General features: G+C 42.3%; 1 protein-coding gene across 1 annotated transcript in view; it reads right to left on the reverse strand.

The window, feature by feature from the left end:
- LOC310776140 (myosin-binding protein C, fast-type-like) overlaps nucleotides 1–18,686 on the reverse strand; it is a 44,622-nt gene that overhangs the window by 23,691 nt on the left and 2,245 nt on the right. The window contains exons 2-3 of the mRNA XM_083636310.1: nucleotides 8,843–8,860; nucleotides 6,506–6,529 (exon numbers count right to left, since the gene is read on the reverse strand). Of these exons, the coding sequence (XP_083492436.1) occupies nucleotides 6,506–6,529; nucleotides 8,843–8,860 (42 nt within the window). The remainder of the gene's footprint in view (nucleotides 1–6,505; nucleotides 6,530–8,842; nucleotides 8,861–18,686) is intronic.

Genomic DNA, 18,686 nt, shown 5'->3' on the forward strand with positions numbered 1-18,686 from the left:
CATTTGGCTGTTATACTGTACCATGAGTCAGTATAAACACATGAGATGAAGCAAGCAGCAACCAAAACAATCTTTAGGAAAAGGCTAAAAGACCTGCAGCTCTTAACACCTTCTCACCTGATGGACTGTGTAACAAACAAACACAAGTCTTGATCTGCCTCTATGCATTCTAATCTGCACTAGAGCCCGACCGATACTGGATTTTTGAGGCCGATGCCGATGCCGATATTGGGGAAAACAATTCCGATATCGATATATCGGCCGATATCCTTATATTAAATATACACATTATATTACACAATGTTTTTGCAGTGATCCCTCAAATATCAAACACTTGACAAAGATATGACTTGACATGACTTGAGATATGTAATGTAGGCAGGATATTTTACAGCTTATCAATAAACTTTATTGTCCAAAATGACATCAATGCAATGGAACAGTAAACTTAACTTGGGATTTAATAATTATAAATAACTAGAAATACAAAAACACAAATAGAACAAATATAAAATATAACTTGAATTAAGAAAAAAGATCAAATATACACAACGTGTTGTCTATGACTTAAAAAATACAAAATAAAAAAATATCGGCATGTCGGCCAACATATCGGCCCGGTACCGATATATCGGTTATCGGCCAATATCGACCGATATATCGGTCAGGTTCTAATCTGCACTCTATTCTACAGTGGCCGAGAAAGCTCACTGCACTGCTACTTAAGCTGTGTTCACACCGAGATATTTATTTTTCTCTCTGTCGCTCGATTCAACCCTTTGGAATCGCTCTGTCGCTCTGTTTAAATCGCTCGTAAACAGGTACAATAATTGACGGACATCTGGGGGCTATAACGCAATGTCATGATATTTGTCCACTACGAGCCACCATAGTTGTTTACAAGCTAAGCCTATCAGCGTGCTCCTAACGCGAGCTCTATACCGGTAGTACAGACTTCACTTCATGTCAGCTGTCAGCCTGTCAATCGGCTGTCAATGCGGTTTGTTGCCACACAATAAACCAGCGGTTTGTTCCAAGCCAGTGTGATCCTTGACTCACTCTCACACGGCAGCCAATCAGCGTTGAACAGCGAGCGACTGATGCCAGCGTAATTTCGCTTGAGTTGGGATATTTAATCTCGGGCGACGAGCGAATTTTCGCCCTATCGCTCTGTCTCTGTCGCTCGGGCGAATATACGCTCAATTGCTCGTTTGCATTGACTTTGTACAGTATGTAAACTCGATGCCAGCGAAAAACTTTAATAGGTCGGTGTGAACGCAGCTTTACACAATCATGCAAAATGCACACAACACAACCAAATAGACAAACAAGCAGCACAAACACATTTCCAGAGGACCAAAAAAAAGTGATGAATCCTGCTGGGACATACTTGTTGTTCAATGCTAAAATAAACCAGCATTTTAGCTTATGTTCCAACACCATTGATGAGTAGCTGATTCAAATAACTTCAAAAGCATTGAACAAGTGTCTCCCAGCTGAGTTCATCACTTTTTTGTGTCCCGTGGAAACAGATCCGTTGTCGTCTCTGTGCTACTTGCAGCACTTCTCTGTATTTGGTTGTGTTGTGAGTTTTTACAGTGCAGCACGTGCTGTCAATTTGATGAAGGTGTTTTGTCCATTTGCACTTGTATTGCAGTGCGTTGAGCCCTCTTGGCCACCGTACTATGCACTCTCTATGTACTGCCTCGTAGCACCTATGTCCTGTTGGACCAGAACTTAGCTTTCTGGCACCTATACTCTCATTCTTCTCTCCTATTTTGCATTAAAATATCATGTGTTCGTGACGTCGCTTTGGACAAAAGCGTGGGAAATCAATTGTAAATTGAAAAAAAGGCAATGGACGAATGATCACAGAATCATTATTATTATTCTGTCGTTATTACATTATTAAACCACACAGTGAAAAGCATTCAACATGGGCTTCAACTTATCGTGGAGGTAAGATCATAACTGTTAACAATCAACATATCAAGTAATCAAATTGTTTGATTACTGCACTTTTAATCACCAAGATTTGGGACACATTATTATTTGAAATTGCTTTGATTACTTTCTGTTGGACTGATCTTGCCAGGCAAAGCTCGTCACAAAGGAGGCAATTAGTTGACCCCATACGGAGCATGTGAATCCATCTCCAGGCAGCCAAAAAAAAGAAAAAAAAAGGGATTTATTTAAATTGCATTTTGTTTTGGAATTATTTTTGTATACATGAATTTAAAGTGTGTGTCAAAGTTTGTTTGTTGCATTTCCTAGATCTCTTCGAGATACCCTGAGGGTGAAATACATCATAATACGGCAGCAGGTGACACCATCAGTGCTGTGTGAGAGAATGGGTGCACAGTTTGATCTCAGGACATTCAAAGTATTCATGGGAGGGATTAGTTAGCAATGCGAGTGCAAGTCTCTCCGGGGGCCCCCCAAACGAGTCTGCAGTCTCTCCGGGGCCCCCCAAACGAGTCTGCAGTTGGCTACATAATGATAACCAATCCCCCCTCACAGAACACAACACCCCCATGGGTACGGCTTTAAATGGCCGTGTTAAGCACTTCCCACACACTGCACACAGACATTCCTCTGTAATAGGCTCGCTGACTGCACATGCAACGTGGGATGATAGCCAAACTGGAGTCAGAGCCGGCGAGTCGACCAAGCAAAGCAGTAGAAGTGATGGCCGTGGTGCGTGTCAGGGAGAGCCTCTTGAATATGGGGCATGTGAAAAACATCATCAACAAGAGGGGGAAAGGCTTGCACAGATGAATCCAAAAAAGAACAGGCTATGGCCAGTGGTCCCCAACCTTAGGGTCGTGACCCTAAGTGGGGTCGCCTGAAAACGATAAAAATTAAATAAATGTGTTTGTTGTTTTTTTGTTTTGTTTTTTACACCAGACAGATCTGTGCAAATATCGGCGCGGCCTGGGGTCCTTCAGGCTAGAGCGAGGTGCTCGGCGCGGGCGAATGACGTGCAACGCACAGGCCTTCTTGAGGCATCCTCTCTGCCTCTGGATGCCTTTTATTTGCCCGGGGAGGGTCTGGTGAGACGAAGGAGGAGCGCGGCCGGGAGTAACCCACAGCGCCTTAGAGCCTCCATGCACCGAAGGGTCTCGCAATGCTGCGATGTAGCACTAGCTCTATTGCAGCGGATTGGGCGCCTTGATCGGCCCTTCCGCGGGCAACATTGCAGACAGAGTAGGAGGGCTGATCCGTGTGCGGCTGCTTCTGGGATGCGGGTCGGGGTCGTAATCGGCCTCAGCTGGGTCTACTGGGTGAGGGTGCATGATGTTCGACAGACCCGAAACACCTTACGACCCCAGTTAACATCACTGATGACGCGTCCCAGCGCATGCTGAAGTATGTATTTTTAACACTGTACTACCGAAGATGATTTGTGTCACTTGAGTCCCCCCCCCCCCCCAGTTTGATGTGACAATCTCTCAGATTTCAGCTTTGTTCTCTTGGGTGACACCTATGGCAACGAGTGGTAATTGCAGGTGACATCCAAACAGTGTTGCATTATGACATTTCTAATGTCACATAATGCCACTATATACTGCAAAGGCTTCCATCAATGGACCATAGCCTCAATCAACATTGTGAGTGACTCTTAACTTTTTTTTTTTTTAGATTAAAATCTTTGAGATTATAACTAAATCAGGATTCTGAGAATAAAGTAAGAAATTCCGAGTTACTGTCAGAATTTTGAGAAAAAGGTTTGAGTTTTGAGATTAAAGTCAGAATTCTCAGATTAAAGTCAGAATTCCGCGGGAAAACCGAAGCATACTATGTGACATCACTGATGATGTCACTGATGACATTATCGTATCGTGGTGTACCGGAATTTGAATGTCGCGGGTCCCTAGATTTTTGCGACGTCAAAGTAGGGTCACAAGCCAAAAAAGGTTGGGAACCCCTGGGCTATAGGGATGAGCCCGATTTTGGATTTATTAAGATGACCTTCTCCATGCTGGCTCGTCAGGTGATTGCGTACATGCAACATCTTGACAGCGTGACTTTTTATTGACAGTGGATCTAGAGGATGCCACCTTTCATATTACAAATAGCCCTTGTCACAAGCACTTGCATGAGATTTGCCCTTTGAGTGCGAGTTTCTGAAAGTGCCCCTGGTCTGGCCTGCAGCTCCAAGGACATCTTCCAAGTGCAAGGCGACAGTGATGTCAGTATCTGTATCACACACACTACATGTAATACACACCTAGGGCCATATCTTACGCGCAGTGCAAGTGCAACATTTGTGCTAGTTTCTAGCTTGTTTGCTTTGTTTCATTTGAATTGCACTGGGTCACTGAAACACATGCTTTGATCTACTGACCCAGTGGTCATTCAAAGAAGAAGAAGCAAAGATTTTGAGTGCTAGAAACTAGCAAAGATTTGGCCCTTGCAATGGACGTAAGACTCTAATAGACCATCAGATAAAAGAAGAGACATGATCCTGTATAAATGCATACCTGTGCATTTTGGAGCCTTATATTTGGACTTGTCTGAGTTGTTGGGTGACTGCAGCCTGTTTGAGCTCTCCTCTCACTTTCCTAAAGCACCAGTGTTCAGTTGGGGGTGAAACTCTAATAAGTGTGATATGTCAGAGGTCAGAGGTTACTTGTATGTTAGCTGCAGCAGCTGCCCTTCTTTTCCCAGGGCTGTTACACATGAAGCCAGCTGTGTTTTCCACTCTCACATTGTTTTAACTGGCAAAGGGACAGAAGCAAAGAGAGAGCTGCTACCACAGCTCACAGAAGTGAATGGAAAAACTCAGTCTTCTGAGCAGAAGGAGCTCGGAAAGCAGGATTTGTCCATGTTGTGTCTGGTGGCATAAAGGGATGCCACGACATTTGGTTGCGGGACAGTGGTAGAAGATAGAGCGGTGAATCGAGTGCCAAAGTCACGCCCTCTTCCGGGTTCGGCACGCTTCCCAAAGGATTTCCTCCGCCGTAAATTTTCCCATAGACGTTTCGTAAGATGCGTATAAAAATAATTATACTTTGTCAAACCAAGCGATTCAGCTATAGAATCAGGAGAGGTCATATAACATGTGTTTTGTTTGTTTTTGTCCGAGTGATATGTGATATGGCTGAATATGGAGAGTGGGAGGTTCGTCACAAAAGCTAAAATCTTATCAGATAGGGGGGCCCTGGGACAAGATCTTATCAAATGACTTATCAATGGTTTAATTTGTGTCAGTTTAGGGGTGAAATGTTCTATGGTCTCTCCCGATTCTAAATATAGCTGAACCGTTTGGTTTGACCAAGTAAAACTATTTTTATAAGCATTTAACGAAAGGTCTATGGGAAAATAAATAGCGGAAGAAAATCTCTGGTACAGTGCTGAAGCAGGAAGTGACGTTCACTTTGCCTCTCTATAGCCACAGTTCTCTCTACCGAGCAAAATAAACATAATGGCCTCGCCATTATTCAGTTGCCAACCTTGGGTTCAAGACAGTGTCCAGCCAAACGTAGGCATTTTTAAGAATTTAGTTCCTATTTTAATTTCAGTCCAACTTTAAGTAGTCAAAATTATTTCAAATAAAAATGGACCCAGGTCCACTAAACACTTCATAATATTATGTGACATCCAGACCAGCACATAATACCCAAGAATTATACACAGCATAATATGTTATAGACACACAGATCATGCTCTTGGTGGGGAGGGGGAAGGAAGTAAATTGTCCGATAGAGATGTCGCTGTTTCTCTTACCATCATCTCCAGTATCTGAATCTGTTGCAAACAAGGAAGCAAACTTAACTGAAAAAAGCAGCTAGGAAGCAAGTGCTTGACGTTGCACGAGACATGATATATTAGCAATAGAAACTGATAACAATGTAATCAACATCCCCCTAGAGGGACGAAGAGAAAACTGAAAAATCATGCAACATCAAATTTGATTAAAATCCACACAAAAATCCAATCCTGAATGTACCTTGAACAACATTTCCTCTGATAAAGTTTAGCGTTACTGCATGCCAAACATAAACACATGAATAAGTGGATAGAACAAGTGGATAGAACATGGAAACACAACAGCAAATAAAATAAAACCAAGCTGCACATAAAAACTCATCATAGATCAATGTATAACATACAAAGGGATTCACGTGTGAAATTATGTTGTTACTGTGTCATAACAGTGTTTGTAGTCACTGATAAAATAGGCCTATAGATTCAGAAACATATGGATGGAGGATATTAATTTAGGAATTTAGGAAATGTCTTTTGTATTATTAGCATAAAGCTTTTATACCCTATATGGAAGTGTTTTTGTTTTACACACATGATAAAGAAAACATTAACATAACACAGAACACCAAAAGGAAACAAAGAATCTGTTGAATTAAATGCTACAGCATTCATGCACAGAATCTTCACACAGTTTGACACATGTATGCACTCATATCTGTGAATACATAGATGTATTATATAAATATTAGATTAAATCAGTACATTTAACATACAGTCTACTGCTCTCGCTTACCTGCTCCCTCTGTAGGTGGGGCATCTAAACAAAAATGGACGACAATTAGTTTGAATCCCATTATACTGAAAAATGCACTGAATGGATTTATGTTGTTATAATAATTCATATAATTGGCGAGTCAGTATACAGTGTGCAGCACGTCCCTGACATTAAGAGGCCCTTACCATGTTGTTCTGGCTGTGCTTCATCTGAGCAAATAGATATCATTATTAACTGATTGTTATCAGAAATGTGACGCGACCGGGACAACATTCAACTTAGGAATGCCACAAAACAAACACAAATCAACTCAACTTCAAACGCCAAATCAAACTGAATCAAAATGCAATGACGGAACGGAACGGAACGGAAACAGATATTCCCCTCACACTTTTCACATGCCTGCAGGACAATGTAACCTAAAGTCATGTTTAAGAAACCCTCATCACAGATTTGGAATCATTGCAGCTACATCAGTGTACAGTACAGTATATCAAAACCCACACATATGATATCATATCAGATATCATTGCAGCTACATCAGTGTACAGTACAGTATATCAAAACCCACACATATGCCTTTCACGAACTTCGATTGTCTCTGCAGACACAGACAATTTCTCTTCAGTCCAAAACCATACAGGCTAACAAAATAAATACACTCACACAGTCTCTTCAGTACAACAACAAGAACACGGAAAGGAATATCAATTCACTTTCGATAGACGACAACGAGAGAATGGAACAGAACATGGATCACGTGATGCTGTGATGAACATACATGTGCAGACAGACAGGCTCATTGCATTTATAAATATCTTCGTGTGGAGGCGTCAGTTCACTTCAGTTATGGCGTTAGACAATCCCAGTGCAATTAGCAACACGCGTGTCATCTTACCCTCCTCTGCAAGTGCTGCTTCAGCTAAAACGAGTGAAGCATACTGTAAACTGGCCAAGAACTCCAATCCATACAACTCAATCAAAGTGGCATAATAGCCTTTTATAGCCTTATCCATAGCCTTATCCAATTCGTACAGTAATTACTCCAGCCATTAGGCTATACCAAAACCACTTCTTCCATATTATTAAGACAATTACCCTGATTTATTAGTTCAAATCCATTACAACACTCAATTCAACTCAAACACACATACTAGTATAACCAGTGTTGGGCAAGTTACTTTCAAAATGTAATATACTACAACTAGTCACTTTCATTTGAAAGTAATACGTTACTTTACACTATTACTGTCTGTGTAGAGTAACTTGTCACTTATTACACTACTTTTGCATTACTTTCACCAAAATAGCAGCAGTAGCAGAATGACATCCCCACCCCGGAACCATCCCGAAAAATAATTTAAACCGTCTTGAAGTCAGTGTAAACCCTCCAAAATTCTAAATGTTATCCTTTTCCTTTGTTACTGTGTCATCTATAGTGGTTATTTGCATAAAAACCACACAGTTTGATTAGGAAATGATTGCTTGGAAATATATTTAAATATGTGCTTTGATAAAAATAAACAAACTCAATTTGTAACTTTTGTTCCATGACAAAGTAACTGGTATAAAATTACTGAAATCCTATTGGTAATAACTTATATATTACTGAGTTACTGCTAAAAGTAATATATTACATGATGTTACTTTTGTAATGAGTCACACCCAACACTGACTATAACATGAGTCACACCAAGTTGTGTTCCCTCACCCTCTTCAGCTGGTGCTTCCGTGGCTAAAATTAGTGGATTTGAATTAGAAACAGCAAATGAAAAGCAATATCATGCAGCCCGTTGGAAAAATAGATTTTCAGACACACTTGAACAGCTGAGCAAATACATGTCATCAGTGTGAAACATACAATCCAGTCGGCATCACGTGACCACAATCAAATATGGCTTTGTGGACTGGACACTGTATCACACCACATATTTTTTCTATTGCACCCTCTGGCTGTTGCTTAGATCAGTTAAAGTCAGTTGAGTAAATGGCTTCAATAACCAGCAAATGAACAGTACATTTGCCACCCGAATATTCAAGATTACTGATGAAAATGCGTGTCTATAAAACTACAAGTCATGAGACAAGGATGGGTGTATGCCGATTACACATTTGTGGTTCTGTTGTTGCTATTATAGACAGTTCATATGTGATGTGTTGTTGCTATATAGACAGTTCATATGTGATGCGTTGTTGCTATATAGGCAGTTCACATGTCATGCATTGTTGCTATAGGCAGTACACACGTGATGTGAATGTGAATGTGAAAATGTGTGAGTAATAATCAAGTCACTATGTGTTAATGCAGAGCACACAAAAGGTCAGTAGGCCGTTGCTGTAGTGCAGCTGACTTACCCTCCCCCTCTGGTTTTGCTGAAAAATAGAAACAGGAAAAATAGAACATTAGAAATATGCATTTGTAGATATACTAACATACTAATAATCTTTCTGAAAACGCTTTTTAAAATCTGTTGATCATGTCTGACGATTCATTCACTTCCACGTTTAATTCCATGTTAATTTGGAGTCCCTAATGTTTTCTACTTTACAGTAAAGAGATGGAGGATCATGAACCAGGCACGGAAGAAGCATTTTCTCTTCTCCTTTTGAACCGCATTTAGTTTACGATATTTATCTAGCTGTTGTCTGCAACATATAGTCTTAATATAAACAAGTTATTTCAAGTATGTTTACTTAAGAGTATATCTGATTTCATAGTGTTGAGTTATCTTGGACCATAAATCTAGAATACAACCTTCCAAGTAAGATGAGTTTAATATGCACTTCCCTTGGAATTTGTATGAGGCTCCATAGCACTTGGCATATATTCCTAGTAACTGATATTGCACCCTAGATTTCAGTGACCTCAGGGTCCTTTTATCAGCTGGATATTTCAGAAATGGAGCAGACTATCTTTGATGCTTGCCGCAGTGGGAGGGGCAAAAGGCCTCAGTTTGTTACCCAGGAGCGTGTAGTGCTGTCAATTGGCCGAGTCCTAAATGTGCTAAAAGGAAAATTTGTATCTGAAATAGATGCATATTATACCCAATTGCCCAAGTGTCTCTCTGGGGTCGACTGCATTACTGCAATGGCTGGAAAAGGCCAGGCATGGTGTCGTATGACCTTTCTGAAGTCCTGCCAGTTCTCTTGGGCTGCCCACTGTTTCCTTCAATAGTCTGATTTGACCTCTGCTTCACTGTTATAGTTTGTTATGGTTTGTGGAAAATGTCTTGGTAAAATAGGTGTTGTGAAATAACTTACTTTCAGTTCAAAACAATCCTTACATTTCTTGATGTTTGTAATCTTTTTTAGATACTGTAAATAAAAAATGGAACAAGTGGGAAATCTCTGTCTGCCTGTTCTGTTTCAATTTTTGTCTCACTGATGATGTCATAGGCATTGTGACATCATCAGTGATGTCATAAGAGCAGTTGTGATGTCATCAGTGATGTCATCCTTCCTGGCTGAGGCTATATAAGTTCAGTGATGCTGTCATCCGTGATGATGTCATCAGTGATCTCATCGTTCCTGGCCACGAGCCAGGACACCAGGGCCGAGTATGCGACGCGCGTTGGGCAAGCTGCAGGGTGGGCGAGGGCGGGTACGGGCAAGCCTAGGAATCAAGCGCGTGTAGCACGTGAGATTGCTATTATTATATACAAGTGAGCAAGTGGGCACTGTTTGTTTCAAGTGAGCACTGTTTGTTTACATTTTTTTCCCCACTGATGATGTCACAATCATCAGTGACAACATTATCGACCAAAATCATCTTAATATGACATGACTGATGATGTCATAGGCACAGCTGATGTCATAGGCATTGTGACATCATCAGTGATGTCACTCGAGCAGTTGTGGTTTTTGGTTACACTTGGGCAAATGTGACATCACTGATCATGTCAGACATTGTGACGTCATTGTGATGTCATCAGTGACAGATGTCAGTGATGCAAAGTTGGCAGGCGAGGCCCGCAGCAGCCGAGCTGCGGCTGAGGTGCAGGGCGGGCAAGGCAGCGAGCCCGTACAGCGGGGGCAGGCGAGGCAGCGAGCCTGCACAGCGGGCGAGCCTAGGAATCGAGCGCGCGTAGCCTGCAACAGTTATGGCTTCGTCAAAGAGAAGTGATGAAAAAATAAGTTTGGACCCTTATAAAAAACGTACTTAGAGTAAATTTAACTCATTATATTGCCAGGTATAACGTACTGGACATTTATAACTACCTTGTGAATACAATATTGGCATAGGCTACACGTCTCAAGAGCTGAAGGCTTTCAAATCCCTTGAGTCCTATTATATAACTATTTCATCTGTGGCAATTGGTCTGACATTTTTATTTTTGTGCCACCAATGACATCATCATCAATCATCATCATCATCATCATCAAACATTGTCGTGACAGCAAAGGTAAATAACCTTAACGTTAAATGTTTGTTTGATCTGACGCTTGCTTGCATGAGCCCAATGTTTGCTACTAACGTTAGCCTCTAGTCACTTTCCCTTCACGTTTGTGGACAGTAGCGAACACCTGGGCTTTTATTGCTGCTATTATATTACTACAGCCGTGTATTATGACAGCACACTATCGCTGGGCCCCTGGGCATCCAGGCCCAGGGGCCCATCATGGAATAATCTGTCTATGAGTCAGGTGGATATCTGTCCGAACGGGCGGGGGATCAGACGCATCTGCCAGAGCAAATAAAACATGAGCTTGCAGATTGGTCAGATTCCCAGGCTAATTTGCTAATATAGCAAGCTCACTGCCACCCACCCACTGCACAGACTAAAACTCCTGCCCCCTCAGGCCATCAGAGGACATAACACTGTGCTAAGTGTACATCTGCATCAGCGTTAAAAATGGACGCACACACACACACACACACACACACACACACACACACACACACACACACACACACCTTGCCTAACTTTGGAGTGTTATTTAGCCACCTTCCTGACATGACAATCAATGCCTTAGATCGATTTGAATTATTTGATACCAGAAACTTCACTCTGGCTTTAATTAAAACTGAGCCCGCTACAGCCTCTGAAAGTAAATGGTCAAAATTGGGATATTTCCCGAATATCGCTATATTTCTGAAAGTTGGCCCAAGCCTGGTTAGTGTGTATGTAAAAACTGTTGTCGGTGTAAAAAAAAACAAAAAAAAACTCCCTGGTGGGAACCACTGTCTACCATTAAAAATTACAATTCTTCAGAGGTTCTTTGGAATCAGATGGGAACCCTCTTGGTTCTTTTGCGGCTCATTTTGTTACAGCAAAGGAAAACAAGCTATTTTTAGATCCATACAGTATTTGACATTTAGCCTTATTTATTTTTAGCTTACAGTATTTCTAAGATTGCAATGAGCCACAGCTTTGGGTTGTGTCTGGTAGAGCTTCGTCTACCTGTCAGGCAGACATATTATATATCATGAATGACAGCTTAATTTACAGTAGTACATGTTTAATGTGTGTGACATAAAGACACGCGTTAAGTAGCCTGACCTTGTCAAACCTCTACGAATCACTGCGTCCCTCTTGACAGCGGCATGCGACAACGCTGATAAAGACATCTTGACACTATATTTGTACTGTATGTACACAGTGGTATGCATGCATCTTCCATTTGCAAACAAATATAGCAAGACCTTTTACCTACATCCATTACAGTACAGGCATTCTTAACCTCAGTTTTATTCTGTTTGGAGTACCAGGTGGGAGGGATGTGCTATAGGCTATTCAGCTTATTCACCACGCCCACTTTTTCTCTCTTCCGCGTTAGACGCAATTGTATTTGTTCTTCCGGTTCAGCGCTAGTTGGCGGCCAATTTCGAAACAAAACGTCATAGGGGGTACGGTGGTGCAGTGGTAAGCGCTGTCGCCTCACAGCTCGAAGGTCCTGGGTTCGATTCCCACCTGGGACGCTGTGAACGCTGAAGGAATGCGTGCCCGTCCGCATGTCCTCGAGTGCTCACCGCCCGGGTGGGGTCGTCAAAAGGGCCCGTCTGTGTGGAGTTTGCATGTTCTCCCCGTGCCTTCCGGGGGTTTCCTTCATATAGGAACCCCCTTCACCAAAACATGCAATATCCTGGTTCCTAATGTGGTTCCTCCTCTGGTCGTTAAGGGCGCGTGTTCAGAGGGAGGGGAACTGGTTGGAATAGCGTGAACCTCCCACGTGCTATGTCCTACCGGTGAAGCTTCCTCTGTCAGGTGAAAAGAAGCGGCTGGCTAACTGCCCATGTCTCGGAGGAAGCATGGAGCCAGTTTCGGCTCTCCCAAGATCGGCAGAGGGTGGAGTAGCAACCAGGATAAATTAAATTAAATTAGCACTAATGGGGGATAAAAATGGGATAAAAAAAAATCTGGGGAAAAAAAAGAAAAAAAAAAAGAAACGTCACTATGAATGAAGTTTGGCAACATTCAGAAGCTACACTGCGGCCAACGTCAGCAACATGTTCATAGCGTTACTGCTGCGAGGAGCCCATGGCTGTACTCGGTCGGCATTTAACGTTAGCCCTTGTTCACACAGGACGGCGAACGTAAGTAGAACTGAAGCTTGAAGCAGGCACAAGCAGAATGGACTCCTAACTGTTCACACAAGAAGCCTTCTCTTTTCCTGTCAGCGCCTACTCGGCGCACCTTGAACCCGCCCACAACTCCCATTGACTTCATGCATGGCTTGACGCCTCACGCTTGGAATAGGCGTGAATCCTGAACGATCACTTGAGCGAGGCGTGAGCGTGGTTCGGCGTGGCTTCAGTGCGTGGGTGGTGTGAACAGCTTCGCCTGTTCGCCTGTTAAACTTACCTTTTCGGGCTACACCTGGGTCCCTCCGGAATCGGTTAACCCTTATTGATTATATATGGTTTTAGTTATGTTTTCATTGTTTGTATTTCTTTGAATGAATTGTTTTGAAATGTGATGTAAGTCGCTTTGGATAAAAGCGTCTGCCAAATGAAATAAAGTAAAGTAAAGTAAAGTAACAAGGACGCCTAAATGAAACTTGTGGTTCAGCATAGGTAGAGCTTAGGTTGAGCGTTGCTTCGGTGTCCTGTGTGAACGGGGGCTTAGTTACAAAAGCACGTCGACAGTGTTTTCTCAATGGGGTTGACAGATACTAGCTAGTCCGACTGGTCACACAGCCAGCGCTCTCAGTCCTCGCTGCTCGTTAAATATTTCCAAATAGGCTTTATTCTGATAAACTGGTCACATGTAATGTGGAATGTTACGTTCTCACCCGAAAAAATATTAAAACTTTAAAACAGTTTGTTTTTTTGCTTGAAAACAGCTTTTTGGCAAGTCTCAAAATGACTACGGTAGGTGTAATCTACTTGCGGGTCTAAAACGGAAAGACGATTACAAAATGACGTCATGCAGAAGCGTCCTTATATGGGCAAATAATAAGGTGAATAGGACAGTACAATATGTGCAAGTCTAAGGGGGGGGGGGGCTTTCCCCCCTTCGTGGATTTTTTTTGTAAAATCGGTTGTGCAATAGTCCATTTTGGTTAGTTATTTCTATATGCAATTCAGTTCAGTGACATGTATAGTAAACATACTTTTTAAAATTCCAGTGAATGATATAGCCTACATGTTTTATTTTATCTTTTTGTGATTTGCTTCACTGACTCACAGGCTGTGCATAAAAAAGAATGCTGTACATTGTACAAGGAACCCTAACCTCGAAAAATATGAATGTTTAGCCTGCAAAAGCAGTTACATTAATGTAGCCTACTTTGTGTTAAACATGACCAACACTCTACAGCAGTAAAAACAATAATAGGCTATATCCATATGGTGTGAGGAAGTGTAACCTCTAAACAGTTGTGTTACACTATGGTAATTATCCCTGCCTGCCAGAGAATACTTTATTGTTGTTGGGAGTGTTTATTTCCAAATAACCTAGCATGAACAACAGTAATGATATCAAGAAAATCCTCATGATTATTATCATGATATTGATTTCAACCAGATCACTCATCCCAATTTTTGGTAGTAGGCTATACAGCCCCCTGGACAAAAATGCACCAGCTGCCCCTGGATATGGTAACTCTGTCTACAAACTATATAACCGCCAGTCAAGCAAGACTTTGCAAGGTAGCTACTGTATGCTTAACAAACAACATCATTGGTAGAATGATGCAAGTAAAGAGATCTGCTTATTGCGCACCGCATCTGCGAGAGAGCAGGAGAGAGAGAGAGCGGAGGGGAGGAGAAAGAGAGGGGAGCGCACTGCACGACGCACGGGGCTCAGTCTACTGAACGCAATGGCATTCCATTGACTTTTAATTGCGTTTCATTGACTTTATCATGGGCCATTCACTGTACTATGTAAACAGCGGTGCTCTGAGTATGAACACCTCGACCCGAGCGGTGAGTGCGCTCCTGGTTTGCGGAGCTCCGCCTCGCGCTGCCTTCCTATGTCCTAAACTTAACGAGCAGATGCAAGTTTTTTCCCTGCATATCTCTCTCCGCTTTGTCTCTCCCCCTCGCTCTCTCCTTCACTCTCTCTCAAATTTAGCTAGAAGCCAAGGTATGGCGGCTGCCATAGCTTGGCATCCCAAGTATGATCATACTATTATGGGATGCGATGCGAACAGTTGTATTATGGGATGTGTGTTTCCCAGGCAACGACACAGGTTGACACGTTTTGGAACAGCGCTGCACGCTGGCACAATGCTCCTAAAAGCAAAATGCTGATTGTTTTGAATGATTTGGCATCCTACTGTCAACACTGTCAAAAACAGTATTGTTGTATTGTAATAATATGCCATAAAGGTTTATTGAAATTTTGTGTAAAGCATTTTTTTTTTTTTTTTTTTGCAATATTCTTTCTGGCCTGGCGGGCCCGCCAGGCCTGTAGAATGGTAGGGGAAACACTGTGTGTGCGTTTGGTCGTAAAACGTACAGAACAATAAATCAAACTTCTCCAGTGTGTTAAGAGAAGTACGCACATGCGCAGTATCACACCGTTTAATATGCCACTCAAGTTTGGCTGAGGAGCTTGCTGTTTTACCACTGTCGTGAAACATTATGACATATTTTGTCTGTCATTTTACTTGGAAGGATTTAGCAAGAAACGACTGCCTCTCAAAACCCTACAGATACACAGCAGCCAGCAGGCCATACTATTTTGACAGCAGCTGCAGCAGCAGCAGCACTGACGTCTGACACTGCACACTTACAGCACGGATTAAAAACACACAGGTCTAGAACACGGCACTGGAACAATTTAGAAGCAATTTATGAGAGAGACTACTGTTGTTTATGTTGACCCGACGACAACACGTCAGCAGATGTGTTTGTTGTTTATGTTGACCCGACGACATCACATCAGCAGATGTGTTTGTTGTTTATGTTGACCCGACGACATCACGTCAGCAGATGTGTTTGTTGTTTATGTTGACCCAACGACATCACGTCAGCAGATGTGTTTGTTGTTTATGTTGACCTGACATCACGTCAGCAGATGTGTTTGTTGTTTATGTTGACCCGACGACATCACATCAGCAGATGTGTTTGTTGTTTATGTTGACCCGACGACATCACGTCAGCAGATGTGTTTGTTGTTTATGTTGACCCAACGACATAACGTCAGCAGATGTGTTTGTTGTTTATGTTGACCTGACATCACGTCAGCAGATGTGTTTGTTGTTTATGTTGACCCGACGACATCACATCAGCAGATGTGTTTGTTGTTTATGTTGACCCGACGACATCACGTCAGCAGATGTGTTTGTTGTTTATGTTGACCCAACGACATCACGTCAGCAGATGTGTTTGTTGTTTATGTTGACCTGACGACATAACGTCAGCAGATGTGTTTGTTGTTTATGTTGACCTGACGACATCACATCAGCAGATGTGTTTGTTGTTTATGTTGACCTGACATCACGTCAGCAGATGTGTTTGTTGTTTATGTTGACCCAACGACATCACGTCAGCAGATGTGTTTGTTGTTTATGTTGACCTGACATCACGTCAGCAGATGTGTTTGTTGTTTATGTTGACCCAACGACATCACATCAGCAGATGTGTTTGTTGTTTATGTTGACCTGACGACAGAACGTCAGCAGATGTGTTTGTTGTTTATGTTGACCCAACGACATAACGTCAGCAGATGTGTTTGTTGTTTATGTTGACCCAACGACATCACATCAGCAGATGTGTTTGTTGTTTACAGTATGTTGACCCGATGACAGAACGTCAGCAGATGTGTTTGTTGTTTATGTTGACCTGACATCACGTCAGCAGATGTGTTTGTTGTTTATGTTGACCCAACGACATCACATCAGCAGATGTGTTTGTTGTTTATGTTGACCCAACAACATAACGTCAGCAGATGTGTTTGTTGTTTATGTTGACCCAACGACATCACATCAGCAGATGTGTTTGTTGTTTATGTTGACCCGATGACAGAACGTCAGCAGATGTGTTTTGTTGTTTATGTTGACCCAACGACAACACGTCAGCAGATGTGTTTGTTGTTTATGTTGACCCGACGACATAACGTCAGCAGATATGTTGTTTATGTTGACCCGACGACATAACGTCAGCAGATATGTTGTTTATGTTGACCCGACGACATAACGTCAGCAGATATGTTGTTTATGTTGACCCGACGACAGAACGTCAGCAGATATGTTGTTTATGTTGACCCGACGACAGAACGTCAGCAGATATGTTGTTTATGTTGACCCGACGACAGAACGTCAGCAGATATGTTGTTTATGTTGACCCGACGACAGAACGTCAGCAGATATGTTGTTTATGTTGACCCGACGACAGAACGTCAGCAGATATGTTGTTTATGTTGACCCGACGACAGAACGTCAGCAGATGTGCTTCCTTGTTGGAAATGCGATCGTGACGGCTTCTGTGGGTTTTCATTGACAGGCAGCTGCACGTCACTCTATCCCCTCTTCCCGCGTACCGGAATGGAAATTTTTAAACGGTACTGCGTACCGCCAAGCACCGGTCTACTTCCACCCACGCTGGAAAGAATAATGATTGTAAACTATAGTTAATTAACATGTTAGTTGAATATATGGAAGTGAAAGCATCATCGGGTTAAAAGTTACATCACTGATGTAAAATCAATGCCATATTTAGACATTTTAAAAGAAAGTTGGATAATGTAATTATTTCATGAGCCCCAATTAGCAGAATGGCGAAGCAAAAATTCCATTGTAGATATACAGCACACAGATACACACCGTAAATCATCTATGGTGTCAGTGCCAGACAGAGAAACTTAGCTGTGAGCAGGCTATATTTAGTGGGCAGCATTTTATCCAGACCAGCACTAATGTAATGTGACCATACACAGCAAGCAAACCAAGTGTCTTATAAGGCGACATCTGGGGGAATAATCCAGCCTGGTTTTAAATCATTCCTAATTAATATGACAGTCTTGACGATAGGAGAGAAGCCATAGGCTTCCTCCTAGAGAAACTATATGCACTTGGTATTGAATAAGCAAGTGGTGATGGAGAGGTCATCATCAGGGTTTGTTGTTATGACAACAAACAAACAAAGTAGTCATAGAAATATGACAGAAATCTCCTTTTTAGTGCAATATGAAAGAGGAGCGAACAATTCATTTCGCACAGCATGCTCAGTGTTCCCTGAGGATTTTATAGAAAGTTGTCAACAAAGAGAACAAAGAAAAATGTAATTATTTCATTTTCAAGTATCTGTATCCTGAAATAGGCTAACACTGCTGGGGGACAGGGGAAACTTCAGCGAGCGGTTCCAGTTTAACATGTCGTCATGACGTTTCACAAGGTCGCAATGATATGAAAGGAATTACCGTACGCCTCAACCCCCCCCCCCCCCCCCCCCCCACACACACACACACACACTCATGAGGCCTGATAACGGCATCCTGTAGCATAAAAGGATTCTGCAGTAAATCTGTGGCTCTGTGCTGCTTCTATATACTGTATACTAGGCAGGCCTGCTGAGCAGAGTGAAGGAACTGTCCAGAAGAAAGTGACAGATTACACAATCATTTATCGCCCTTCAAATGAACGGGTTAAACGTGATACGCTAGAATAACGGGTTAAACCTGATACGCTAGGATGTGTGATATACTATGAATTTGGGGGGGGGGGGGGGGGGGGGGGGGAGTGGAAAAGATCAGGGGTTACAGACAATTATTTTTAGCAGTTAGTGGGGGTGCAGGATGGGGGGGGTATCCCT

This window comes from Poromitra crassiceps (genome assembly GCF_964638095.1).
Source record: "Poromitra crassiceps genome assembly, chromosome: 4".
Lineage (NCBI taxonomy): Eukaryota > Metazoa > Chordata > Actinopteri > Beryciformes > Melamphaidae > Poromitra > Poromitra crassiceps.